General features: G+C 45.6%; 2 protein-coding genes across 3 annotated transcripts; both read right to left on the bottom strand.

Moving 5' to 3' along the window:
* Positions 1-164: 164 nt before the first annotated feature.
* On the bottom strand, positions 165-13,904 carry fez1 (fasciculation and elongation protein zeta 1 (zygin I)). 2 transcript variants are annotated; one of them, XM_047330599.1, is made up of 10 exons: positions 13,618-13,904; positions 10,178-10,533; positions 6,895-6,982; positions 4,686-4,772; positions 3,661-3,862; positions 3,203-3,543; positions 2,580-2,660; positions 1,418-1,493; positions 1,167-1,320; positions 165-1,091 (listed from the first exon to the last, which is right to left on the bottom strand). In XM_047330599.1, the coding sequence occupies exons 2-9, from the start codon at positions 10,501-10,503 to the stop codon at positions 1,196-1,198; spliced, it is 1,326 nt and encodes a 441-aa protein (XP_047186555.1). In that variant the 5' UTR covers positions 10,504-10,533; positions 13,618-13,904; the 3' UTR covers positions 165-1,091; positions 1,167-1,195. The 2 variants fall into 2 exon arrangements, with proteins under 2 accessions (XP_047186555.1, XP_035482655.2); XM_035626762.2 differs by having other exon boundaries at positions 1,255-1,320; positions 13,618-13,903.
* Positions 13,905-18,883: 4,979 nt separating this feature from the next.
* Positions 18,884-27,175, bottom strand: cfap58 (cilia and flagella associated protein 58). The gene is made up of 18 exons (XM_035626761.2): positions 27,071-27,175; positions 26,721-26,957; positions 25,849-25,997; positions 25,613-25,763; positions 25,049-25,243; positions 24,567-24,704; positions 23,967-24,126; positions 23,170-23,252; positions 22,821-23,012; positions 22,577-22,738; positions 22,249-22,395; positions 21,957-22,097; positions 21,638-21,861; positions 21,363-21,471; positions 21,034-21,138; positions 20,279-20,398; positions 19,874-19,998; positions 18,884-19,747 (listed from the first exon to the last, which is right to left on the bottom strand). The coding sequence occupies exons 1-18, from the start codon at positions 27,074-27,076 to the stop codon at positions 19,636-19,638; spliced, it is 2,556 nt and encodes an 851-aa protein (XP_035482654.2). The 5' UTR covers positions 27,077-27,175; the 3' UTR covers positions 18,884-19,635.
* Between the last annotated feature and the right edge of the window lie 791 nt (positions 27,176-27,966).

Genomic DNA, 27,966 nt, shown 5'->3' with positions numbered 1-27,966 from the left:
GTTCATAACACGTCTGAGAGAGAAAAATAATGAAATCTTGACCAAGCGACCATTTATACGCTCAACATTTCACCTGATAATTATTCTACATTTTTTAAATTGACGCATATGAAGAGGGATTCCCTGATGAAGGTTTCCACAGAAATGAGCACATGCACACGTCATTCGGGTAGAATGTTTATTAGAATTTTCGGTTAGCGATGTCACATTCACCTAAATGGCGCAAAGGAAGTCATAAATATGCCAATATGCAAATATGCACACCTTTATTGTGTGAGCTCATCTTATCAGGGGATGATATATCCAAGGAAAGTCAGTAATACACCTGGGTGGAGCGAACAGCGACCTGCGGCTCTGATGACGGTAAATAAAATAGAAAAAAGTTTATATCAAATATTTCGATACAAATTAAAATTTGAATTTACAAAAAGTCAGAAGAGCACTGGATGTAAGGACGTAAAACAAAAAGTAAAAAGAAAAACCAAACGCAACGAAAAAAGCTTTGTAATGCACTGCACCCGTAATAGTTGTGTTTCTTTCTATTCACATGGAGCTACAGTACTAAGTTGGCAGAAAAAGGTGCATGGCTTTTGTATTCAAATGAGTCGGAGCATTTCATCTGAAACAGAATCGACGAATACAACGATGGACTGGGGTTAAGAAGTCAGTTCGTGAGTAAAACTTGGCAACACTGAAACTCTGTTAGAGCAAAAGAAAGCGTCAGAACATTGTATCCCTGTACGAAAGTGGTGTGTTGTGGTCAGTAACAGCATGTCATGCTCCATTAGTGAAGTCCTTCAGAGTGGGCCGAGCCGTCCCACTTGTCTACGTGTGAAGACGGCGGCCATGTTGGGGTCTGGCCGGAACTGAAATGTGCAGGAAGGGAGAAGGTGAGCTCAGCAAAAGGCAGTAGTCATAGTTGAGGTGAACACGATAATGTCGATGGTGAGGACCCATGGTGGAGAACGGTACAAGGGGGGAGGTCATGCAGCTGGGGCCAGAGGTGAGGAGGGTCGGACAGGCCCCCGGGGGGAGAACGCTCCGTCACACTGTGGCCCCTGGCATTCGGGTGCTTTAGGTAGGACACAGGACTGGAGGAGACAAGCAGTGGAGAACAGTGTTAACACAAAGTTACCTTAGTGTATGACTCTTGGAGCAAAAATTACCTCACAATGTCCCAGTGAGAGAACACTGGTCAAAAGAGGAGAGGCCCTTCGTGCAGTTGCATGAACGTTAGCCTGTTGCTGTGTTCACCTTTCAATATGTAGTCAGTCAGCAGCGTGGGCACCTTCTCGCTGTCCTCCTTCATGGCATAGAGAACTAGGTGGGAAATTCAAAAATGCATCAGTTCTGAATGCCCTTTTTTCATTTGACAGTAATTATCTATTGATAGAGACCTTCTGGACTGGAAACCTACTTTTTGTGAGCATCTGCAGGTCATCCACAGATGGAGGGGCGACTTTCTTCTCATACGGAATAACTGTGTTCAGATACTGAAAACGAAGGTTCAGAAGGAAAACGGCACAATTGAACGGTCAAGTGTGTTGTCTTTGTGGAACAGCGGCTGCGATTACGAAGCGAGGGATGCTCTGTGAGAGCGGGCCGTCCACTAATCGGATGGTCGGTGGTTCAACGCCTAACTCTTTCAGTCCGCGTGTCCTTCGGCAAGGCACTGAACCCATCAGCCCCTGACGGCTGTGCTGGCAGTGTGAGAGTGGGACGCGTGAGTGATAGACAAAGAGCTAGATATAGAAGCGCTGTATGAATGTGTGTATGAATGTGTGTAAGTTGTACGTTGTAAATTGTACCAGCTGTTTAAAATGAGTGGTCTTTATAAGCATGATATATCATTGACCCAGTAGAGAGTTCGCTTAGAGTTCAAAGGTCGAAACATCCAGTATGAATTGAACTTTAACGACAATATGGATTATGTGGATTTCATTTTCCTCTTCCGCGAGGCAGGCCAGCTGTTTCCGGTCCACAATCAAACCAAAATATCATACCATACACTGGTAGTCATCCAAGGAATGTATGAAAACCAGTTGCCATGGTGTTCATGGTGAGGTGGCTATTAATAAATGTATTCATCCATTTAATGGCATAGAGAGGCATCCAGTAATACTGGTAATACTTCCATTTTCAAATATGATCAGTTGAAAACTCAGAAGTCAATTGTATGTTCACCATGACCAAAACAGGCCCATTTCTTGCAGTGTATCACAGCACAGTGCTCACACAAGGATCAGATGACTGTACTGTACATACAGTAGGACGATCATGTGTCTGTGTGTGACCTCAGCTGTGTGCTGGGCTGAAAACAACATGACACTATGATCAGTTATTACAATACCTCCAGTGACTCATGTCTCAGTACACACACACAGACACACACACACACACACACACACACACGTATAGCAACTCTATATTATGAACAAATGAACTGTGTAAATAATTGAATTAAATAATCTGTGGACACGGTTTTACCGATTTACAGCTGAAGGTCTGCTCCTTGTGTCAACATATATATTCGGACATCCGGATCACATTTTTTTTTAATATTTGACCTTTAACCTCACCTGTTTCTCATTGCCTGTGCTTCCAAATGTCTGTCTGATGCCCGTCTGCAGGATGCTGGACAGTCCCTCCATGCTGAAACGCTGTGGGACACAACACACACACACACACACACACACACACCATTATCATGGCACTGTGCTACCAAATATATGTTCATTGAATAAAATGATGTTGAATGAATCTGATGCAGATTTATTTATTTAGTTCAATTTCAGCATACGTGAAAACCCTGCTGGTGATCAACGTCTAGTCAGTTTATACTGCATCTGCATCCCTATGTCATCTGTACATTGTATCACATGACTGTAGTAATGCAGCCTCAGGTACCAGGATTTACCAACACTGCATGGTGGGGAAATCCATTAGGCTGTTTTTCTCTTCCTGGACTGGGCTGTTACTGTGCGAAGACAGCGGATCACCTGCACTTTAGGATCTTTCCTGGAAGATGCTTGAGCAGCTAATGGACATAAGATCCATTAAGCTAACAGTCAGCGTGAGGGAAGAGGAAGAGCTGTCCTGCACCTCTCTCTCGTTTAGACTGTATTGGATTTTGGCACAATCCCGCACACACATACTTCCACACAATGTGAATGATGGCCGCCCATCCCTCACTCCCTCTCACCTTGACAGGCATGCTGCCCGTCTTCTCTGTGCGCCCCGCGGAGCCTGTGTTCCCTCCGTTCCCTGCGTTCCCCGCGTTCCCCCCGTTCACAGACGGCGTGCCTGTCCCCTGCAGGCTCAGGGCCTTGTCCCGGCGCCGGCGCTTGCTGCCGTCCCGCTGCTCCCTCTGCCTGTTCTGCACCTCCATCAGGGCCGTGATGAACGTGTTCTTCACCTCCTTCTCGAACTCCAGCTCCTCGCGCCGCGCCAGCTGACCGACCAGCTCCTCTGAGTACTCGCGGATGGCGGACTCCACCCGCTGCAGCAGCTCGACCAGCGCTGAGCTGGGCATCAGGCTCAGTCCTGCGGAACAGGCGGATGGGGAGACCCTCTTAACAGCTGCTGCCCAAGTATCAGTAAGGAGGTTGCATGAATACAGACAACAACAAAAAAGGTAACGTGAATCATTCCCAGATTTACCTTCGTAGGAGCAGTTGTTGTTGGAGGCCTGTGACAGCTGCCTGATCTCCTCCAGCAGGGAGGGGCTGGTCCTGGAGGAGCAGTGGCTGCTCTCCTCCTCATCCTCCTCCTCCTCCTCCTCCTCCTCCTCTTCCTCCTCCTCCTCCTCAGTTTCGCCAGGATCCGGAGAGTTCTCCATCATCTCAACTATCTCCTCAATTACCTTCAGGAGAGTGAGTGAGAGAGAGAGAGGGAGAGTCAGATGGAAGGACATGCAGAACACACACATTCACTACAGTGAAATGCAACACGCCGCCTCCTGAAGGATACATGTACTTAAATCCATTACTGTTGTCTACACAGGCTGCGGCCGTGGAGGAGAGCTTGAGTTGGATTTTGGGAGGCATTTCTTTTATCAGCATGATGGAGGTGCAGTCCAACTCTCCTCACATCACACTTGCTATTTAACCTACTATGGGATGGCCACAACCAACAGTGAGAGGTTGTGTATGGGGTTCCACTGGGGTCAATCATGGGTCCTTTACTGTTTTCAATCTTCTGTACATTCTGTCTTACCCGTATTTGTTCCGACTGCTGATTACACACACACAGATACTGTGTATACACAGCACTTCTCCTGCACACAGACATTCGTGGATGTCCGGGGAACTTTGGAATGTTCAGTGCCGATAGAACAGAAGTGATTGGCCCTAAAGCAGAGAGGCTCTGTTGGGTTGCACTGCGACTGGGATTTCTCCAGATATTGTAACAGTACGACTGAGTCAGGTGTCTGCCAGCTCAAGAGCATTGCCAAAAGTAGACCTTTTCTTTCATACTGTGATGGATGAACCCTTATCCATGCCACTATCTCCAGCAATCTAATCTACCAGAACTCCACTTTTGCACAACTGCCCAAGAAAAAAAGCAGCTTTACATTCTTCGACAAAAGTGCATCAATGTGTGAAAAGCTACAGGTAAAAGATGAAAACTTTCCCAGGCGGGGCTGATTTCTATTCCTCTTTATCGAGAAGAACACACACACACACCTGATCAGCTGTGATGAGAGGCTCTTCATTCAGGCATTTGGCGTTGTCATTCTTCTCGTTCATCTCTTCCTCCTCTTTTTCGTGGATCTGCAGAATGCGGGATGAAACATGAGGACCGGAGAACAAACAACTATGAAAATGAGGCTAACGAGAGTCAAAACTGACACTCTGCATCGGAATATTAAACTAAATCCATAATACATTTTTTGATCAGAGCCCCAGATGGCTGTCTGGGAAGGAGAGATCAGTCTGGGACTCGACTTATTTGGAAGTCTCCTGCTTGAATACTTGAAAGGGTTTCCATTATTTAGTGTCACTTTTTAAAAAGCATTAAATGATTCCATTTGTAAAATTGTTTAGATAAATTATACTTTATTCATCTTCTTATTTTCAATATTTCAGTTTCATGTCGTTCTGATTGTGAAGTTGATTGTAAAGTGCAGTCTCAAGTTGTTTTTTCTGGTCCAGACAGAAAAACAAAATGTAACAATTCCGCTATTGGATGGGATGGATTGAAGATTTTCATTCTCTCTTCGCAGATGATGGATCCTACTGACGTTTCCTGTAGCGCATACCATGTGGCTTTGTGTGAAATGTCTTGACAACTCCTACGGTCGAGGCCCATGAAGTTGCCTGCAGACATCCTTCTCTCTCCACTCAGGATGAATTAAAATCACTTTGGTAATAATCTGACATTAACGTCATCATGTCAAAGGTTCTATTTGTCCAGACCAGAACAGATAGCTGCAAAAATAATGTCACTCTCGGGAAACATCACTATGTCACCTTTATATTACGTTTGACATTCTGGGCATGTGAGCAGGTTACGGCCTCACGTAGCTGCTGGCATGGCTGTAGATTCATTCTTCTTCTGTGGAACTACTATGTTGTGTCTTTATTCCTACACTGTGTGCTGCCGGGGTCGTGGCCTGATTGTGGTCGACAACAGCGCCTCAGTCCAGGGGGAGGGGCCGGACCCTCTGCATGTACCAGCACAGAGGAGGATGTTGTCAAAACTCTTCTCCGTCACTGACAATGTGTCCGATCCTCTCCTCGGCGTTCTGTCCGTCAGAGGAGCTTGTTCAGCCAGAGACTCAGTTGTACAGTTCCTCTTCCTCCTGGCCCATCTCCATCAGCAGGCCTAGACTAGCGTTAGCTCACTGTTGACCCACATTACACTTTTCATTCAACTTACTGTTGAATGACTGTTAATGTGCTTTGCATGTTGCCAGTTGTTTGCATTTTATTGCGATTCTACCTCGCATGCTACTTTTTACTTTTTGCTTATTTACATTTGTACATTTTTGGGTGACACGTTACTACAGACATTTGTAAAAAAAAAAAAAGATTTAGTCTTAAATAAAGAGAGAACTGAATATATGTACTATGGTGCATTCTCACAGCGAGCCTCCCCCTTTGGGGTGGAAATGATTGCTCTGGCCTGGACCGGTCCGAACACGGCCTCGACACAACACACACACACACACACACACACACACACACACACCATTATCATGGCACTGTGCTACCAAATATATGTTCATTGAATAAAATGATGTTGAATGAATCTGATGCAGATTTATTTATTTTGTTCAATTTCAGCATACGTGAAAACCCTGCTGGTGATCAACGTCCAGTCTAGAGCCTGCTGTCCAGTTGTATGTGACAGTCAGTTAAGGGAGGGGGGGGGAGTCGGTCAGACATGTCTTCATGTGTCAGCGTGAGATCAGAAAACATGTTTTGTGGGAGTCATGATTCAAACTAGTGGAACAGACATCAGTGAACATTTATACAACCATCTGTATTCAGTGCAATGACATAAGTACTGAGCTTGCCAACATGTCTGGGGTGGTGAGCCCATGGTGAAGTTTCTTGCCAACTAAGTAATATCACACTGAAATCAACAAAAAGTTGATTCAATATTCATATGGTTTGCATTGCAATGGCACTTCACTACTCCTGAGGACAAGGGGAAGGAACGTAGACCAAACATAAGTGAGTTGGAACCAGGAATAAACAGGAAGAGGGAACTTTTTTCAGCTAAAGAAATTAATATTTACCATGCTTCTAGTTAATTGTTATAGGAAACCAATTGAAATCACTGTTCCTGAATCCAAAGAAAGTGATTAATAGACTAATTGTTAATAGATTTTCTAACAGGCCTCATTGTACATTTCTCAGCTCTCAGAAAGATGTGTACTGCATGTACCTCCTGGTCAGAGAGGTTGCCGTTGAGTCCCTCTGAGTCGGGGCCGTCCCAGGTGGAGATGTAGTTGTCGGTTAGAGCATCCCACACACTGAAAGGTCACACACACACACACAAACACACACAGTAAGGCAACTTTCTGATAGCACAGATATTTAAAAAAAAAGAATCAGAAAGCTCAGCTTTAAACGCCGTCTAGTGTTAAGCTGGTGTATCCACAGTTGTTGTTTTATCTGCCGGCGTATGAAGGCGGTTAACTCAGGCCCAGGCTTCAACAGTCTGCGACTCAGTCAATATTTCAATGTGACAAGTCAATGATGTGGTCAATGTGTCGAGCTGGAGGCTGCAGAGGAACAATGCACAACAGAAGAGAAAGCGGAGCTTACTACTCGTCAAAAGGTGTCCTGAGCAGAGATCGAGATAAAGCTTCTCACATCATTGTGCTGGTGGTCTCTGACTGCAACCGGAGCGAGTGTCCGTCTGAGCGGGACTGACAGAGCTGGAAGAGAAGCCCCCTTTGTGTTTTGGGTCCTCCTCCAGGCAGAGCTTGTCCCAGACTGCTGCCCTGCTCCCAGTGGCACTGCCCACCCCCGCTCACACAGTGGACACCATTGAGCGCCGCTTACCTCACCAGCCCTTGCCTCGGCTGCGAGCCACGGACGGAGGGCCAGCGCACAAACAGGGCCAAAGTCTCGGTTCACTCAACCCTTGGAGGAAAAATCCGCGACAAAACAATTGCCATTCACCGGAATGAAATAAAGACGAAAACATTGCCACATTTTCTTTGCGTCTGATGCAACACATCATAGAAGATCTCTTGTCCAATTAGATTGGGTGACTACATCCTGTAAACATATTCACTGTAACTGTATCCAGAGGAAGACGCCTCTCATTTGCACACGGAGAAAAAAGGAATACAATTGGCAGACGACACTAATGTATGAGATATTATTGATTGTTGAGAGGAACAGTAGCTGGTATGAACTGCTCGCTCTTCTGTTTGAATCTTTTACTTCCCTGTAGAGTCGTTCAAACAGAGAAAATCGACCTTAGATTCAGAACGCTGCTGAGCTTATAGACAAATTTATTAAGCAGCATAAAGGAATTTTCAGAGGCCCTTGAACAGAGCACACGGTGAATGTAAACCAAACACAGTGGCGGGACTTACATTCTGGACGACGTTTGATTTCCAGCGTAGGAAGAACGTCCATGACTCCCTGTTTTGAAAATCTGCAGCTTTTTAATTTGCTCTGTGCATACATTTCAGAAACTCTGAGAAGATGAATTATGTCTTTTGACAAGTGGGGTAAACTGAAGGAAAGAGACGTGCATTTCCAAATGTCAAACTTTTCCTTCAAATGAAACTGAACAACGACGTGGAACTAGGCAAAGCACCCGAGGGCAAACAACAACGACAGCACACGAACTGCTCACGCTGGCGACTGTACGTCACGCTGGCACAGGAAGTGGATCTCCATGTTGGAGCCGTCCTGCTGTGTTTGTTGACCTCCACTCCTCTCTTTCATATCAGGGTTCATAATCCAGGGTTCATAATCAGGGTTCATAATCTCACCCTCCACTGCAGGGATTAGGACATCAGTTGCGACAGACTGTTCTTTAAACCAAACAGCGCGTTTAGTCTCGAGAGAATTCCGATGTCTTTCTTGTTCACTGAAGAGAAATCATTTCTTCCTATGTTCCACAGTGTTGTGAGCATCAACGCTGTCTCACTGTCTATTAATAGCTGATTGTGTTCTGTGTCCGAGGGGCTCCGAGGCGGATGGATGCTTAGTGAATCATTTGAAATCACAGCACGGCCCGTTGAGGAGACAAAGAAAGGAGATGTTTGACTGGAATATATCAATAGCGCTGCTCTAATGTGGGTCATTACAAACCAGGTGAGGTGCTGTCAAACTCTACACACCCGCAGTCCTCAGGCATCAGTCAAAGCATGAACATTCACACGGTGAGATAAATCATGACATCCCTCTCCTCTCACACCTACGAGCAGGATATTTTTAGCCTGATTCATGTCCACAGTTTGAGGACGGAAGAAAAAAAGGGGGAAAAAAGGAAGAAAAGAGGAGGAGGAGGAGGAGGAGGAGGAGGAGGGTCTGGCAGTCAGCTGGTGGAGAGACAGAGGCCGAGGCAGAGCCACTGAGGCATGCGACGCTGCACACTGAATAATTCAGCACGCCGCCCTGACTGTCGGAGCTGGGGAGGGCGGGGCCAGCCTGCTGATTGACTGCTTGTTGGGGAGGCCGCGGCCTGCGTGTGGAAATATTTTGGCCGTGGTCATGTGTGTCATTGCATTGGCCCCGGGCGTGTGTTGCCATGAGGGCAGCGGCACGACCAGTGGACGAGTGTGCGTTTAACACGAAGGGCCCGGGGAACAGCTGAGAGTCTGGCTGTGGTATTTCATTACGTCACTATATTTGTGTTCCTTTATTATCGACTCTATTATTCATCTGATGCACATCTGCGGGCGATTAGACCACAGAGCTGAAACATTATTTTAGATCTGTTATGTATATGAACAATGCTTATTCTCATTTCCAACTTTGCTCTTGCTGTTGTATTTTTTCTATTTTTTCTGACCACTCCACCTCCTCCCGGATTAAAGAAGACCGGGAGGTTGTGGTGAAGAACCACAGAATGTCCGCAGACCCCGATATCTATTGAAATGTGCTGAACCCTAATGCGGAGGCTCCATCCCCCTGAGGGGGCAGACCCACGACGGGCCAGCAGATTCAACATGACAGGCTAAATGTAAAATCATAATTAATAAGTCAATATATTGATCATCGGTGGTACAACTGGTCAAAACCAAAACCCCAACAGGCCTGTTATTTCTCACACATGCTCTTACTTTCGAAATTGGTGCAGCACACACACTATACTAACCCCGTGTGATCACAACTCAATCCAATATCACACGTGTGCGAAACTGAACATGCAGTATCACCCCCACTTTGAATCTGTTTCATCTCTTACTGTACGTACTGTCATATGCATGTTCAGTTTGTTTCTCACCTGCGCTGTGCCTCTGTTCGTCTCTTAAAATGTCTACTGCTAAAATCATGAATAAATAAACATCCGGAGGTGTGGAGGCAAAGGATTTATGAATGAGTTTAAGTGATAACAGTATCAGTTCCCAGTCAGTCAGCCTCTTTGAAGGCTGAACCATCCCTGTCACGTCCATCACAACCTCAGTTCTGCATGGCGCGGACTTGAATATACATATTAACATATCAACATGCCAGCTGACTGTTGTGTGGTCACTCACTCTTCGTCCTGCAGCCGCTCCTCGTCCTCCTGGTTGTGGGACTGGTTGCGTATGGGCGCCAGGCCCTCCGTCTTGGTGTTGTAATTGTGGAAGCAGACGTTGAGCTTCTCGTCAAACTCGTTGACCAGGTCCTCCATCGACTTGAAGCTCATCATCTCAGAGAAATTCTCCAGCTCAGAGAAGTCTTCCCGGGTGATGGAGGCCAGGGGGACGGTGGTGGTGGTGGTGCTGGTGGTGGAGTAGGAGGAGTGATGGTCCAGCTCATCCATCCGACACGGCCGCAGATCCTCAAACTCCTCATCCAAACACACGAGAGGGGCTTCCATGGTGGCCCCCGTCAGGTTGATGTCCAGGCCCTGCGGGAAACAGAGTGGCAGTCAAGTGTGGGATGCTTTGAGTTTCCTCAGAATGTATTCAAAGGAAAGACCAGATCAGTCAAAGCACAAAAAGTCTCTCATGATTTTAATCTGTCCCCATCTGCTAGATTTATAAATATCCCAGAAGGATTTAACTGGCGTCTCCTAAATCATGGCGGCCTCACCTCGTGTGGACTGGCACCGTGTTGTCTAGACAAAGAGGGGGTGGATGTACCAGAAGGGGACCAGGTCCCAAAGGGACCCAACCAGTTGGCTTTACTGGTAAACCACAGTTAATTAAGTGTCTCTACTGGGAACTCAGTGATGAGGTTACCAAGATCCATGGGACAGGGACTTATAGGAAGGTTTGTCAAAGTACATTTTACAGGAGGGTTATGCTCTAGTGTGCGGACCAGTGGTTCTTTAGGGGGTTGATGCTAAATATCAGGGTGTAAAGATGTATGAAATTTATTTTAAAATCACAAACGGCATCTTAAATTGTGACTGACATTTCACTGTCAATGAAAGAGAAAAAACACTAGGAAAGGAAAGAGATCTCAGATTTAAATATAGCACCTCCCATACAGACAGGGAAGCAGGAGGCCATGGGAGTTCCATAGTTGTGTTTTGGGCCTTTTATTTTTAATTTTGTGACAAGCCCTGGGTCTTCTCTTTATAATATTGAGTTTTGCTGGTCCAATGAGGCAGCTCCTCACACCTGGGAGGAGAATATGATCAAACCTTGGTGCTGACAGGACGAGGTACATTCAAATGTTCCCTCATTATCTTCAAGACTTTTCATCAGTTTATTCTATGTCAATGTACCAAGTTTCCTCTGTTCAGTAGTTATAGTTTATGAAATTGTTTCAAGCCTTTTCCCACAGAGACGTGAAAAGGGCGATCATACACTCTCTACAAAATACTGAATACCAGTAAAAACAAGAAAAAACATTGCGATTTATTGTTGAACTCCTCTTGTCTCAACACGTGAGACAGTCTGGAGTAAGAATACTCTTTCCAACGGCAGTCGAGTTTGGGAAACCATTAATCTTAAAGATCTTTAAAATTGTTGCATCGTAAATTAATTCACAGAATATAATCTATGATCTACTGCTTTTATACTGAAGCACGTCAGTGTTTGAGTTAGACTCTAGTGATTCAACATAGTATTATATAGTATTATCCAATGGTTTCTGAATACCATATATATATATTAATATACAATATAATATCAGCCACAACATTAAGACCAGTCTTTGACTTGGTTGAGGTCCAGAGAAAACAAGTGACACTTTACGTCACATTACTGGTTCAAACCAGGTTATCGATTAAAACCAGTTTTTTGTCCATTGTCCTTTTGTCGTTGCGGCTGATTAGTCGAGTGACAATAGAGCATTCCATTTTCCCGCTCGTCCCGCTCCTTCGTTATGATTCTGTTTAATATGTCAAGATTACATCAAAGAGTGAACCTCACAGATCTGACAGACCCCCCCCCCCCCCATCCTCTTTAAGTTATTCACAAGCAGCAACACAGGGCTTTATGTCTCACCTGGTTTAATAATTAGGGTTAAAAAAAACTATTAAAATTCATTAGTAGCTGCATTGTCAGTTCGCATACAGACCTAATGTATGAGACGCAGATGAAATATTGCCTGCTGCTCACGAGGGCCATCTGCTTTCATAAAACAGTAGGAAGTAAAGAGTGTGTAGTCCCGCAGGAAGAAGCACCATCCGTCGGTGGGCCGGTCCGACTGCCGGCTGACGCAGTGTAATTACAGTAGTGAGGCCTGAATGTCTTCCTGCTCTGCATCTGCTGGACCGTGGCCTGGACTGAGGGGCTGAGGGGCTGAGGGGCTGAGGGGCCGAAGCCTCCTCCTCGGCACTGAGTGCTGCTGCTGCTGCGTCTGCAGCCGGATGTTGTTTTCACAGTCTCATCCTCTCTCTCTCTCTCTCCCTCTTCATAGCTCTTATTGATGTGTGTGTGTGTGTGTGTGTGTGTGTGTGTGTGTTTTTAACTGAATTCACAATTAGCTTGGCACACAGTATTTCTAATTCGGTATCTTTATGTGACAGTGACTGACATGTGGTGTCTCCGAATAGATCTTTGACTTCAGGTCGTCTGGTCGTCAACGTGAAGCACAAAGCAGCAGCTGACTTAAAAACTTATTGCCACAGGGCTACTGAGGCCCTGCTGCTTGGAAAATTGCCATGGGTGATATCGTCCTATTAGCACTTTTGTGCTGTGGCGTTTCTATTTCCTGATGGGTCCATTTAACAAAATGGAGGTTTGAAATTTGCTGGATATTTTTTTTCTCTTTCTGTTGCTGTTGTTGTTGTTCCAACAGAAGTGAGATGTGAAAGCACAGCGTCCGCATCAGAGCTGACGTTGTCGTGTTCGAGGCCTGTACAGTAGCACAGTATTCTCTTTTTGGTAAGTGACCTTCATCTCAGGTGCGTCTCCCCCTCCACGAGGATACAGGTACGACAAAGGAGCCAATCACAAGAGCTCATCAGAGGTCGTTTAATGCAACGGAGCAGAAGGGAGCTCAACTGTGGGTCCATTCCATTTCTGATTTTCAAAGGACATTTTCCTATTTCGTCTCCCTCGTGCTTGTCGCAAGGGCTATAGACTTTTTATTTATTATTACATAATGTCAAATGTTATCAGATTAAGTCCAGGGTGTATCAGGAATATGAAATGAAATTATTACTAACATGGGTTGCAGCCATTGGCTGACTCACTCGGTGTCACACACAGCAAGTATGCTTTCATAATATTATTGAAAAGAATAACTGATAGGTCGTTCGGCCTTTGTCCCACACAAATATAAGTACAATAATATAATATTTCAGGCGTCCTTAGCAGAAATGGAAAACATTCAATCAGCAAGTGCATGTCATCAGATCATCAGAGGAAGGGAAAAAGGAGGAGAGTGGGGGAGGGAGAGAAGAGCGGCGATGAAGGAGAGCAAGGAGAGGATGGAGGAAACCATGGTTACAGGGCGAGGATGGAGGGGAAGAGGATGCACAGCGAGGAGAGAGGAGAGAGGTCAGGGGCACGAGCGGCGGGTGAAGACGGATTACCTGCAGCGGACGAGCCGCGGTGTCGTGGGGCTCGGCGGGGGGATGGGGAGGGGGGCAGGACCGTCTCGGACGAGGAGCACGGTCGGAGCCTAACACTTCCTTCGCAGCGGCCGATGAGCAGCAGCCACAGTCATGCCAGGCGGAAAACGGAGAAGAGCGGGGAACAATGGTCGGGCAGGTGAAGATGGCAGCTCGGTCCGTGTGCCTTGCCTCAGCCGTCAGCCCACTGCCTCCCTGCTCCGTCCTCCCAGCATCCAGCCCAGCTCGCACAGCGCCTGCGCACTGCCAGGCCTCTGACGACATCAGCACCCCCCACCTCTCTCCTTCCTTTCTTCCCTCACTCTCTTTCTCCCTTTGTCCCTGCCTCCCCCTCCCTCCCTGCACGCATTAATCCCCCAATATTCATGAGGATGGGAGGAGGTGTGTGTGTGTGTGTGTGTGTGTGTGAACCATGTGTTCAGGTACCATGTCTCCAGCTCTCCTCTGTTGTCTGATTAATCATTGTGCCGTACACCTGACTGTTACCAGAGAGAGAAATGCTTAGTGTGCTGATTTACTGTATCTACTGTATCTGATGGGGGAGAACTCTTCTTACACTAAGATCGTCATGTCACATTGATGACGCAGGAGCAGAGGTTATATACGGGTTAACTACACGTACACTTTGCTCATTCTTAATAAATCAAACTGTGATCACATGTTTTCTTTGTGACAGTATAGAGAGCATAGTTGAGGTAATGCATTACTTTTCCATGAATACAGAATACTCAGCTGGCAACTCTATGACCTAATTTCCTCCAACTTTATTCATCTGATCTGCGGGAGGTATCAGTTCTTTATTAGTGTCAGACAGGACATTGTTTCCCTCTGTATGATAAGTGGTCACATTTGGATAAGAAGCCTCGTTTTGATCCATTACCAGATCAGAACACAGACACTGTCACACACAGGGAACCAGGCGAGGTGACCAACTGCACGTGATGCTGTCAGTGCAATAAAAATACACCCGTTCAACTAACAAGTAGAAACTCTAAGTTGTCTGATGTTAAGCAAGTTGTTACGTCTCACTAAGTGGATTTAAGGACAAACTAGAAAACTTGCACATAAAGGATAAACTGAAGGATTAAATTGAATTCTAAACATTGCACAATTACATTGTAAAATGTAATTTGCATGCACCAAAGCACATATTTGTCAGTGTGGTGTCAAACTGTAGATTTATGGGAAATTATTTATTTTGTATCGTACATCCAATTCTGTCCTTATATGGTTTTAGATGTCTGCTAGTCGGTTTGTATTGACCACAGACTGGACATTAAGACAGATGACATAACAAACACAACCATCGTGTCGCCCCCTGGTGGCCGACCTCCATGTTAGAGGATGTGACATGGGTCAAACTAAAAACTCGTTAAAAAAGTACACGTTAAATCATTTTTTTCTCAAAGATGCTTTCCATCATTCTAGGACCTAGGTAGACCACACTGATGTATGTCCAAGTTTTCATTTATTTACTTAGTTTGGTTTAGGTGCAACATCGTGATTGACAGCTGAGGCCGACTCACGATTGGTTGAGAACCACGACTCCACACCTCCATCACTGTGCAGACTCTGACTCCTCATGACACACAAGAGCACAAAGAGATGTCGCTCGTGGCGACGTCAACCATCTTCATTGACATTCTATGGTTTTGACCTGACTGACACACTTCTAATATTTACATGTTGACTGATTATTTTTCTTCTACGTCTTTTCTGAAGTCAACAGTCATAAACCTTATCTGCCATTTGTCAACTGTGCATTTGTCGTCCCTGTAAAATCCTGCTCCTCCCCTACAAAGCCCTCAATAATCAGGCTCCATCATATGTTACAGAGCTCATATTTCCATATCATCCCAATAGATCACTTGTCTCTGTAAACTCAGGACTACTTGTGGTTCAGAGTGTGTTAAAGTAGAATGTGAAGCAGAGCCTTCAGCCACCAGGCTCCTCTCCTCTGGAACCAGGGAGGCAGACCACATCTCTAAAACCATCTTCTTTGATAAAGATTATAGTCAGAGCTGAACCATCTCTTAGTGATGCTGCTATAGGCCCAGACTGCTGGGGGAACTCCCATCATGCATCGCTCTCTGTATTCACTACATGTCACTAACTTTGTGTTTTCTCTCTCCTGTAGTTTGTGCTCTCTCCCTCTCTCCGTCCTCATTCTGCAGGTATCTCAAATCTGACACTACTCAACTGCAATAATATGAATAATAACATTAATGATGATGATGATAATAATAATAATGATAACTGTATCTGGTGGATGTGTGGCATGGGAATGTATGGACACCAAAGTTGGGCTTGGTCACTGGTCAGTCAATGACAGATGAGATGAGGCAGACTGATGGCAGACAGCGAGGTGAGAGATTTTAATTCTTTGACTTTCACAGGATCAAGGCTTTGCTTTCAGTTAAATGTCCCTAATTCTCCACTGAACACGTCCTCCCATGGCAACGCAGAAACCAGAGAGCCCCCCACATACCAAATCCATGTTTAATCCCTGAGTGGGAGGATAAACTGTAGATCAAGCTTTACAGGCAGGTTTGAAAGAGGAGCGGTAAAAAACCTGATTCTGAGCATCTAAGATTCAAATAATTTTGTTTTGGATCCACTGATATTTAAATACCAAGACATTTCTCAACCCCTCAACAGAATATTATTATCAATGGACATGACCAAACCTCTTTGTAATCAGAAAAGTATCTGAGATAAATTGAAATGCTAAGGTCAGACGATGTACTACATGAATAAAAAAATGCTAATAACAAAATATGTAAAATGACCATGAAGCCATGTGCTGTGAAATCTGCATAATCCCTGGTTTCAATCTGTGGTCAGGCTTTAGACCCCCCGTCTAAAAGCCTCAGCATAAACACATGCAAACACGTAGCAGTTCACATGTCATTATCACACCAAGAGTGGGAAATATTATGGCATGGCCTGGCACATCCACCGCTCAGATATTACTGGCTTAAGTTTTTTTTCACAGCCTGATGTTCTGATTTGAGATGCTGGAGAAAATATGCAGTCAGGACTTCTCGCCTCTGGACTTTTTTCTGCAGCCCATCGACCAACCCTTAGTTTGACAAGCGTTGGAGGGAGACAGGAACTGAACAGTCAGTGTTATTCAGCTAAACGAGGTTTTAGATACCTTTTGTCTCTAAATTCTGTCTTTGTATGTGTCATGTGTTTGCTAACTGGTTGGCAGCTCCCAAAAGAGGGGCCAAATCATCTTGGTCGCCCCCTGGTGGCTGGCCCCCATGTTAGCAGATGGGACATGGGTCAAACTAAAAAGTCAAAGAGGCTCTCTGTCATTTTAAGATTCACAACTGGGCTTTTGGTGTAAGGACTCCAGTGAAGCCCAGCTGGTGATCAGCACATGACTGAAAATGATCATTTTTTCGCCGTCAGACTGACGCAGGCCAGAGAGGTCAGTACACAGGAAGAGCGGCTCCCGCTTTATAGTTTCACACTATAAAGAATAAAATCACAATTCACAGAACACTCAAACGGAGCAATCGTTCAAGCAGGCACTGTGTCTGAGCTGCTGCTCCCCCGTCACACATAGAGAGAGAGAAAGAAAAGGAAGAGGGGAGATGTGGCCCGTCAGAGAGGCCTCCCATTGCTACAGCAACGTGGCTCACACGGCCCGGCACTGCATAGATAGTGGTTGCCATGGTTATGCTGTAATTTGCTCTGGCAAGGGAAACTGGCAACAGGGCGGAAAGAGAAGGAGAGAAGTGTCAGAGCTGACTGCCGACGCTCTGGCTTCGTTTGAGGATTCGGATTCAATCTTAACTAGAACGCTTTATTCCAAAGTGTCGTAAATAGGTTTTCTTTTGTTGTTGTCGTTGTTCTTTGTAAAGCAGGTGAAGGCTGATGACAGAGATAGAAGGAGAGTAGCTGCACATTACTTCTATTTGACATTACATTCTTAACCTGCAGCATATCACTGTTTAAAAAGATGTTGTGGTGAATCATCTTCGCACAATCTAACCAGAATGCAAATCCAGGGATACCACAGATCATATGAATATCTGTAGTCGTTAGGCAATAAGAGATCTGGGGTTATAATTTGGATGGAAACAAATCGTGTGTGTGGCTACACAGACACTGGGCTACACAGAGATAAACAGACGATGCAACCAGAAGAAAGGGAGGCACAAAGACTATGTACACACACACACACACACACACACACACACACGAGGGCACAGGTAGCAATACACAGGTGAGACACATTGGGAACAGGTGCAGACGATCACAGGGAATCACAAGAAACGTGGAGGCACAGAACACCAGACACAGAAGCACAGGAAGTGAATAACAGGAAATACAGGAAATACAAAACTCAAGATGGACAAAAACACAAGGTAACTTTACATGAACAGAGACACACAAGGAAGTCCACCAAGCAACAAAAGTCTATAAAGTGTGATCATAATGTTGTTTTATGTTTTTTCACAAGGTCAAAATACTGGGTGCCCTCACATATCTCTCAGAAGAGAGACTACTCTTGAAATAAATCCTTCATCAATAAATGTTTAATGTTTAATATCATATCATCTTTCATTGACTCTCAATATAAAACAATTAATAGACTGTCCTTACTACAATACTCATAAATATGCTTTAACGTGCAAAAGCAAAGCTGTAAATATCAAAACACATATTTCCATCCATGTACATCTGTACGTCTGTGCTCTGCTGACATCTAGTGGTGATTACACTGACACCATGTCAATACACACGACAAACTGACACATGCCAGTTACATTGGTAAGCAAATGGAAATAGGATTAATATAATATCAGAATGTTTATCACAATTTAATAAGAGTTTTTTACTTGTTCCATAACTTTTACCAATACAATGATCTCTATGACAACTAACTGTATATATACTGTATATGATATTTAAGTCCTTAACTTTCCCTTTAATTCTGTCTATATCAAGGTTTTAGATGAAAAAATATACTGTAGCATGATGCTGTTTAGACTGTCTGTGGCTGAATGGATTTCAACAGATGACATTTCAGTAAGTTTGTTGTTTGTGATCAGTCGGTTGTGTGAGCTCCTTTAGTGAAATATGACACATCACAAAGCTACATTAAATCTCTCTGGTAAATACACTGCAGTCACAGGTTTCTTATAGTAGTATTAATGATTATAATCGATCTTTGATTAAATTTGAAGCCGTGTAGGAAAAAAAGGAAGTGCAATCCAATCAAGGTGCTTTATATGTCAATAAAAACAAAGCAAATCATCTTCACATAAACTTACAAATGAATCGCTAATATTCTCCATCCATGTTTTCAAATATGCAAAAACAAACTTATTGCCGCTAAGACTCAATAACATAATATACAGACAACAGAAAACAAGGTAAAACACACACACACACAAACATATATTATATAATAACATACCTGTGACTGAGATACCTCAACTGATAAAGAGTCCCTGATGTCAGTGTTGGTCTTTATTGGAGCCAGTCCAAAGGATAAAGCAAATCAACACTAGATAGAGGTATTGTTCCAATATATTCAATAAAACACTGCCAGATCTTTAAAAACATATCATGTCTGTTTTTCAGGACATACATGATTTTGTCTAAGGTCATTCAGTTAGTCATGTCTAAGCCCTTGCTTAGTCAAGACAGCAAGGGCTAAATATATGTCAATCGGGAGAGACTAGGGGATGAAGAATAATTATTTATTACAGATTTAACAGAATGATATGTGATGACAAAGTCTTGATCAAGGCACTGGAGGAACTCCATGGGGAGATGGATGATGAACAGCTGATCACTGAAATGACGGCCCAGTGAAATGACGGCATGAAGCTGCGAGTGAGCACGTGTGAGGGCACGGAAGGCAGAAGGACTGAGGATTAAACGGCCGACGAATGAGAGTTGTCCTCCTGACTGGACTTACGCCAGAGCTACATCACATAACATCTCCTGATAGGACCGTCATCTTCTCCCGGGGCTGTCGATCTTGAAGCCTCCTCCGGTGAAGTGAGGTCTGCTGCTCAGCTGGGGCAGAGGTTCCAGCTGCTCCCCCCTGAGCCGGGTCCTCTGCTCGCTGAGGACACAGAGAGGACCCAGAGTAGAATCACAGGCCCCCTGATTTATATCATGTTCCCCCATCACGACTACTCCGTGTGACAGCGGAGGCCGGGCGTAACCCTGACCCGTGGGTCGACCTCACCTGTGGAGCTTCTTCTGACTGAGGTACTTTTTCTTGATGTTCGCAAGCTCATTGGCCAACCTCTGATTCTCACTTTTGTACTCGTTCATCTTTGAGTCGAGCATTCTCAGCTCTGCTACCAACACCTGAGAAATGGGAAAAACATATCACACACACACACACACACACACACACACACACACACACGTACAGTATAGTCAAACAGTATTTCCATGTATTAAGCCAACATGATCAAAATCATTGCGCTCAGGAGAAGTTTTCACCGGATGAGGAACAACGCTGTGGCTTACATTCTACTGAAAGCCTCCATGGCTTACAACTTTTATAGAACGCTTTTCATTTGGTAGAACGAACGCACAAGAAAAACATGAGGCGATGAAGATGCGGCGAGTGTGAGACGCCGACCTTGAGCTTCTTGGTTCTCTCTCTGACGGTCCACTGGCACTGCTGCAGCTGCTCTGCTGCCTCTGGACCAGGCTGCCGGGCCAGAATGTGCTTCAGCTCCACGTACAGCTTCTCCTTCTCCTTCGGGGGGGGGACAGGAAGGAGAAGGAGTGTGTTAGCTGATAGTCTGTCAAACTTCCAAACAGCGAGAAAATGAATATTAAATCTCAGTAGTGAGTAGGTTTTAAAATGATGTGAACAGACGTCAACACTTTGAGACCCTCGGGGAGCAGTTTTCAACAGCAGACTGAGCACACTAGAGCAATCACTGTTCAAGAAGGTTAATTCATATTCATATCCTGCAGATATCCTCGAGTTTCATTCCATACACAAACCCCATGAAAGGGCCGCACACCTGAATGTACCCTGCTAAGTAGTGTTGCGTCTGATACTGTATGTCTTATTCCTCATTTTCCATACACTTCATGACATGAACACAGCAACACAGGCTTACAGAACCTCCAAATTAATCCACCGCTGAAAATAGTCCCCGACAAATGCCTCACGTCCTTTGCTTCAGAAACTTTTGTAAAAAAAAGCTACAGTGCCCAGCTGTTTTAGGAAATAACTCCATCTCCATCAAAAAAAACATAGTCATTTTAAAGAGGGACCCCAGCTTTATCATTTATGGATGTGGATAAGCTCTTATTTATGTGTGTGAATGTTCAACAAGACATTGTTGGGTGAGAAGACGTGAACAGAGGGCATCTGCTGACCTGGAGCAGGAGCTCGTGTTCCTCCAGCTCCTGAGTCTTGGCAATGAGTCGCCTCTGCAGGGACTGAATCTTCTGGATGAGCTCGTATCTGCCGGGGTCACTGCCCTGCGGGGGGGGGGCATTTGTGAGCTGTTAGTGACTTGACGTCGACTCTGCTGAGAAGGAATTTGAGTTGTTCGTTCACATTACTGCGAGGCCACACACACACACACGCGCGCGCACACACACACACACACACACACACACACACACACACACACACACACACACACACACACACACACACACACACACACACACACACACACACACACACACAGGTCCTTCACCTCCAGTCGCCTCCATCGGTGAATGTTTATGGGTTTCAGCTGTTCCTCCAGCACGCTGTTTCTCGTCCTTTCCCTGAGCAGCTCCCTCTGCAGGTGGAACAGCTCTTGCCTGTAACACAGCAGCTCCGTGGTGTTACACACTCTGTCGGCGGCATATCAGCAGCCCCCTCTGCTCCACCTGTCTTTGAATCGTGCCCCCCCACACTTTCTTCATCCTGCCCTCGCCGCGTCTATTCCAAATGATTCTAGCCCTCCTGCTCAGGCCCTGTTTTTACCTCAGCTCCTCAGCGTTGGGCACCGCCTTGTCCAGGATGCTCTTCTTGCGCCGGAGCCTCTTGATCTCCAGCTTGAGCAGACGCATGTCTTCCACCCGCTGGTTGTAGTGGAAGTCTCCCTTGCTGAGGACTGACTGCTGGATCCTGATCTTCTCAAACAGCAGCGCGCGCTCGTCGTTGCGGCGGAGCAGCTGTTTCCCCAGGCTGTCCCGCTCTCTGATCACCTGGAGAGAAGGTTCGCCGACACACAGTCAGACACGAGTCCCGGCCCTTGACTTTTCCTCTACCTCCTCCGGTCTACCTCCTTCTCCTCACTGACCTGGTCCAGTTGTTTCTTCTGTTGGATCTGCTCGGCATCCGCATCCGCAATAATCTTCTGAAGTTTTTGCTGCTCTGCTTTTTGACTGTCAACGCGCTGCTTTGTTTCTTCCAGCTGCATCTTAAGGAACTGCAGCTCCCCCTGTAGTCGGACGCAGAGATGGGTACATGACAGGCTCTGGCCAATGAATAAAATGTTCATACATTTCCTGTGGATGAACATTTAGGAATGCCGTGCTAAATACTAACAATCTAAATGTGGATGAGGAGCTCAGGACCACTCCTCACTGTACCTTGAGCGACTCGTTCTCCTTCTCCAAGCGCCTGTGCTCCTGCTGATCTTTGGCCAGGGCCAGCTCCTTCCCCGTGATCTCGTCTCTCAGCCGGGTGACCTGGTTGTTCACGGTCTTCATCCTCCTCTTGGTCTCCGCGATCTCTTCCTGAAGCGGAGGGAGACAAACCTCTCAGACTATAGCAAACACAGAATATGAACACAAGAGGACCAAAAGGACCTCAACTCAATCCAAACCTTACATACAATTGCCCAGGGGCTCTGTACCTGGACGATCAGCTCACACATTTGAAGATGAGCCGTGGCTCAAAGGAACACGTGGGCCTTACCTGGGCCTCGATGAGGTTTTTGCTGTAGAGGTTGCGTTCAGCCACAACAGACTCCAGCAGGTTCTCTTGCTGTTTGAGTTTGCACTCTGCCTCAGTGACCTTCTTCTTCCAATCAAATATCTCCATCTCTCTCACCTCAACCTCAGTCATCCTCTGTTGCACCTGTGGAGGGGAGGACAGTTATACTCAGACAGGCCATTCAATTCAATGAAATCCACTGAGCGAGCACTTCTGCGCAACCCGCCTTCTGCATGAGGCTGCTGGTCTCATTGATGTAGCGGTCCCGTTCTTTTTCCAGCTGTTGGATGATCTTGCGTTGCTTCTGCGCCTCCTGCCGGTATCCACTGATCTCATGCTCCAGCGTCTTCTTGTCCTGCTCCAGGAGCTTCACGAGGTTCTGCTGTTTCTCCGTCGACTGCGCAGTTTTGATCATGTTCTGTCGAAGGGCATGTGAATAAAAGTTGATTGTGGTTTTGAGTGTGTGTTGGGAAACATTCACGCAGGGTCCAGTTGGTTGAGAAGCAGGAACTGTAGTTTTGGTCACACTCATTGTTCACCACTGGACAGCAGACAACAGTCAGTACAGTACATGCCTTGTTTAAGATGCCTCGCTCTCGGACCAGCTCATCGATGGCCTTCTTGTCAGCTTCTACTTGCTTTTGGGAGGATTCCAGATCTGCGGGGAGAGAGACGGAGACAGTTTGTATCAGATATCTTTATATCCAACATGAGTTCCAGAGTCTTTAGTGAACACGGAATAACATGGTATTGGTAAGTTGTAAAGTAAAGGTCTGAATAAAAATAGTGGGAACCATGAATGAGAAAGACAATGGTAAGAGAGATGGACAGAAGCATAAATGTGAAGGCCTGTGATTAGAAATGAACATTTCTCCTGCTCCGGGACTGTATCATGACCCCTGACCTACGTTTATGTAACAGTGCATTTTTAGGACTTGCGTCCCGACCTCATCACAGCACTGGATGTTACTGGATGTTGGTGATACCTTCTCCACTACGACACTGATGGAAATACAAACAGATGTTTTTTCTGCTGTACTATGTAAACATCCTGCAGACATTGTCAAGCTATAACTGTATGTTGTGTGTTTAAGAGTAGATTACTATGAGTGTACTGCTGCATGCCTTCCTTCCCGAAGCAGTTTCAGTGCAAGAAACAACCCGCAGCCACTGTTCTGTGTGAAGATGCATCTTAATATTCATATTGGCTTCAGCTGAGCTTTGCACAGCCAGTATGTGATTATAGTTAATAACTGGAAGGTCAAACGTGACAGAAGGTTTAGGCGTGAGGCTGAGGAGCAGATGGGGACCAAGGCGGGACGGTTCGGTGACGGAGAGGAACCCAGAAGGGGAACGGGTCCCGCTCCCTTACCTTTCTCCAGACCCGCTATCTGAGCCTTCAGTGTCTCCCTCTGCACGTCCACGTCAGCCTTCTGATCCTCTATCTGGTGGAACCTCTTCTGGATGGCCTCCCTCATCTTTGTCTGCTTGGCGATCTCCTGACGCATCTGAGTCACCTCCTCCTCTCTCATCTGACAGAGTGTGAGGCATTACACAGAGCCGTCGCTGAGCTGACTCCACATAATCAGGACGAAAATCACATTTCTTTTCTCTGTTTGTTGCTGACTTTGCTCTCCAGGAGTAGAAATCACAGCAGACCTGATTACGCGTCAGTGCAGCGCCCCCTAATGGTTCAACAGGGCAGAATCACATCATCTATCATCCAATACTGTAGATTTTAGGGAAAATGTCAAACCTCATCTCCTCTTCCCTAAACAAAATACATATATACATAGATAAATCTTAATGTGACCTTTTTACCACATGACGTACTCACCACAGTGACTTGTTTAAAATCATGCACACACAAACACCGCTGACACAACCAATCAGGTCTACAGTGTGTGTGTGTGTGTGTGTGTGTGTGTGTGTGTGTGTGTGTGTGTGTGTGTGTGTGTGTGTGTGTGTCTACCTTGAGCTGATTGGCGCTCTGCTGATTTTCCAGGGCCAGATGCTCCCTGACTGAAGAGAGCTGCTCGGTCTCCTGCTGCAGCCTGGTGTTCTTCCCCTGCAGCTGCTCCAGCTCCTTGGCGACTCGCTCATTCACGACCTGTCACAGTCGGGGGGAATAGTCTATTCTGTTCTACACTGTATGTTGTTCAACACAATTCATATTGTCATAGTTTACAATGATGTAAGGACATGACAGAGAAACGTATCTAATTACTATCATTATTAATTAGTTGTTTTTATATCAGTCATCTGTATATTAGTGGATTTGAATATACTGATACTGACAAAAATAGAACTTAAAATATATGAAATCCAATCCATTTCTAATCCAAGTGTGTGCCTACCTCAAGGGTACACAGTGTCTATTGACATATACTGTACATACATTTCACAGCATAAAGAGAGAAAAATGCAATGTGATAAATATCCTCTCCTCTTCACCTTCAGCTCTTTCAGCTGCTGCTCCAGTCTCAGCTGCTCCTCTTTGGACTTCTGGCCCTGAGCATTCAGAGCCTTGACGTCCATCACCTTGGCCTCCATGTCCACGTGCAGCTGCTTCACCTCCTTGTCCAGCTTTTCCTTCAGCCTCATTTCCCGGGAGATCTCGTTCTGTTGTACCTGGAGCTCCTGCTGGAGCTGTGTAGGTCGAGACATCGCCATCGTCTTAGTGTGGACTTCCACCGGGTTCGTCAAATGTTAGCGTTGGCGGTGATCACAATAACGGAGTCTTACTTTTTTCACTGGACTCAAATAAAAATATCCATCAAATCTTTATCTTATACTGTAATGATATACCAGTTTAGCAAAACTGTGGCGCCCTTCAGTGTTTCAGTTTCTAAAGTAGTTATGCTGCAATGCATACTTGTCTTAGGCACATTGCTTCACGTACATACATTGATGTGGTAATTGAATAAAAATCTAATTTTTCTACTCATTTAGCTTGCAGCCCGGAGGGCAGAGCTTTGGGTCAGAGCCAGTCAGTCCGCCTCCCGTCCCCACACTCACCTGAGAGATGCTATCGTCGGCACTCTGCCTCCGGGCCTCGGCCTCCTGCCGGGCGACAGTGGCCTCGCTCAGTTGTTCTCTCAGACCCTCCGCAGTTGTCAGCAGCCGATCCCGCTCGGTCGTCAACTCCTCGTTGGTTCTGAGGAGATCCCTGACAACAAAGGTTACGGGAGGTCTCGTTGACTTCACAGTAAAACGAAGTGTGCGGAGCGTGGACCGGAGGACAAGGTGCTCACCTGTGCTCCTGCTCCACGGAGGAGCCCGTTTGTTGTTCGGTCACATTTGTCAGGTTGGCGACTTCTTCTTTTAAATTCTTGATGGCCTCTTTGTCCCTCTTCTCCTTCTCATGAGCGGCATCAACCATTTTCCAAGCTTTATCCAGCTCCTACAATGAGGGCAATTTTTTGAAATTTTTAGGAAAACCTTGAATAGAAATGTCATAATCAGAAAAGTCCAGAGGGAGAAAATGATAAATAACATAAACACCATCTGCTCGGTTACTTGGCACTTACAAATGAGTAGTCTGCCAATTTCAAATATATCATTTCATGTTATTTGCAGGGAATACGATACTTAATATTACCAATGATTAATGTTTTTTACGTTTTCTGATTGATGGTTTACCCTCTTGCAGAGAACCAGTGGGTTTTGTCTCCATTTATGTAACTAAATCTCTCCAAGAAAAATAAAAGGGTTTATCTACAATTCATTTTGTCTTGACACATGTCTTGATATCTTAATTCACCCATATTTAACACGGGGAACTTATCTGTTTGCCTACTATATATTCCTTCTGAAACTTTTTCCTAAGATGCCGAAAGTGCAACTCTTGTTTCAATGGAAGTCATTGATTATTTCGGACATGGACATTATTCAAATCGGTGTATTTGTCTTTAAAGGGACGTGCTGTAACAGATTTATCTTATAGTTATAGATATCCATTGGTAGTTACTCAACCGGACAGGCCTTGCTTCACAACATGAGATCATCCTCTATTGGTCCCCACGTGGGACATTCTCGGAGATCTAACTGTTGTTTTTTTTACTGTACATTCGAATTTGAGGCGATCCGGACATAATAAAAGAACCATGTACAGTGTGACCTTTACCCTCTTCAGTGAGGCGATGGTGGCCTCGTCGTCCTGGGACAGTTTGAGGGCCGCTGCCACTCGGGTGGAGCTGGACACCACCTCGGCGTTCAGCTCCCTGCACTTGGACATCAGCCTCCTCTCGTTGTCCCGGGACTTCCTCAGGGCGTCGGCGAGCTTCTCGTACTCCCGCCGGAGCCGGTCCGCGCTCTCGTCCCCCGCCAGCTCGGCGAGCACCGCGTGGAGCTCGTCGTCCTCCTGCAGGGGGGAGGGAGGAGGGGAGGGGGGGGGGGGGGGCGGAGAGGGATGAACCGGCTCCCGCAGGTGGACTGGTGAACAGACCCCCAGTCGAGCCCCGTCAACTCACTTACCTCCATCGGATGAGTGGAACGGTCAGAGTCGATGTGTCGGTGGTTCCCAGAGGCAGCGGAGCCCTGGCGAGGTCGGCGGCGCTGTTGACGTCGGTTGCTCAGCAACCGGAGATCTCGCGAGACCCGGAGCAGCCGGTCCCGCGGCGGGACCTCGTCACCGAACCGGTTTCCAGATTCTTCTTCTTCTTCTTCTTCTTCTTCTCATGTACTTATTCCTTCTGTGTCTTCGTGTCATGTGTGTGCAAAAGTCTTCTTGGTTATTGACTGAAAGAAAAGAAGCGTTTCCAATTGACGCGTTTGTGACATTTTGTTCACGATACTTTAATTCAACTACAGGATCGTGTACATTTCTTTGCCATGAAGTATTTTGCAACTGTGGTACGGGCTTAGAATCGTGTAGTGTGAACTCGGCACGACCCGGGGCGACGAGGCGCCGTCCAACAAATTAAAACCACACGAAGAAAGGATTGGATTTACGGTACGATCTTCCACTTGCTGTGATTTGGAGACAAAAAGATATCTATTTCAAATCTACCATTTTAGAGAATTTTGCAGAAAAATCCACAATTTGACGCTACACTTTCCAATACACATGCACATTAAGTACATACAAATTCATTTTTCCAATATAATGTTCTTCTGTGATCATGATCGGCTGATTCTGAAAAGAATATTCAGGTAGTGTTCAGTTTATGTCACTTAATATAATTTAAACACTTCAGTTTGACTGTCCTGTGAAAGACATTGTAGATTGATCTACTTGTACATGTGTTGCCCCAACAGACGACGCTTCACATACAATTTGAAGGATAATATAGTCACATGTTGAATTGTTGTGTTTAAGACAAAATTGTTTTTCTTCATGTTTACTTGAACAGGTGGTTTGATAAAGTAGA

The sequence above is a fragment of the Scophthalmus maximus genome, chromosome 2, assembly GCF_022379125.1.
Source record: "Scophthalmus maximus strain ysfricsl-2021 chromosome 2, ASM2237912v1, whole genome shotgun sequence".
Taxonomy (NCBI): Eukaryota; Metazoa; Chordata; class Actinopteri; order Pleuronectiformes; family Scophthalmidae; genus Scophthalmus; species Scophthalmus maximus.
This window is presented reverse-complemented; position numbering and strand designations above follow the sequence as displayed.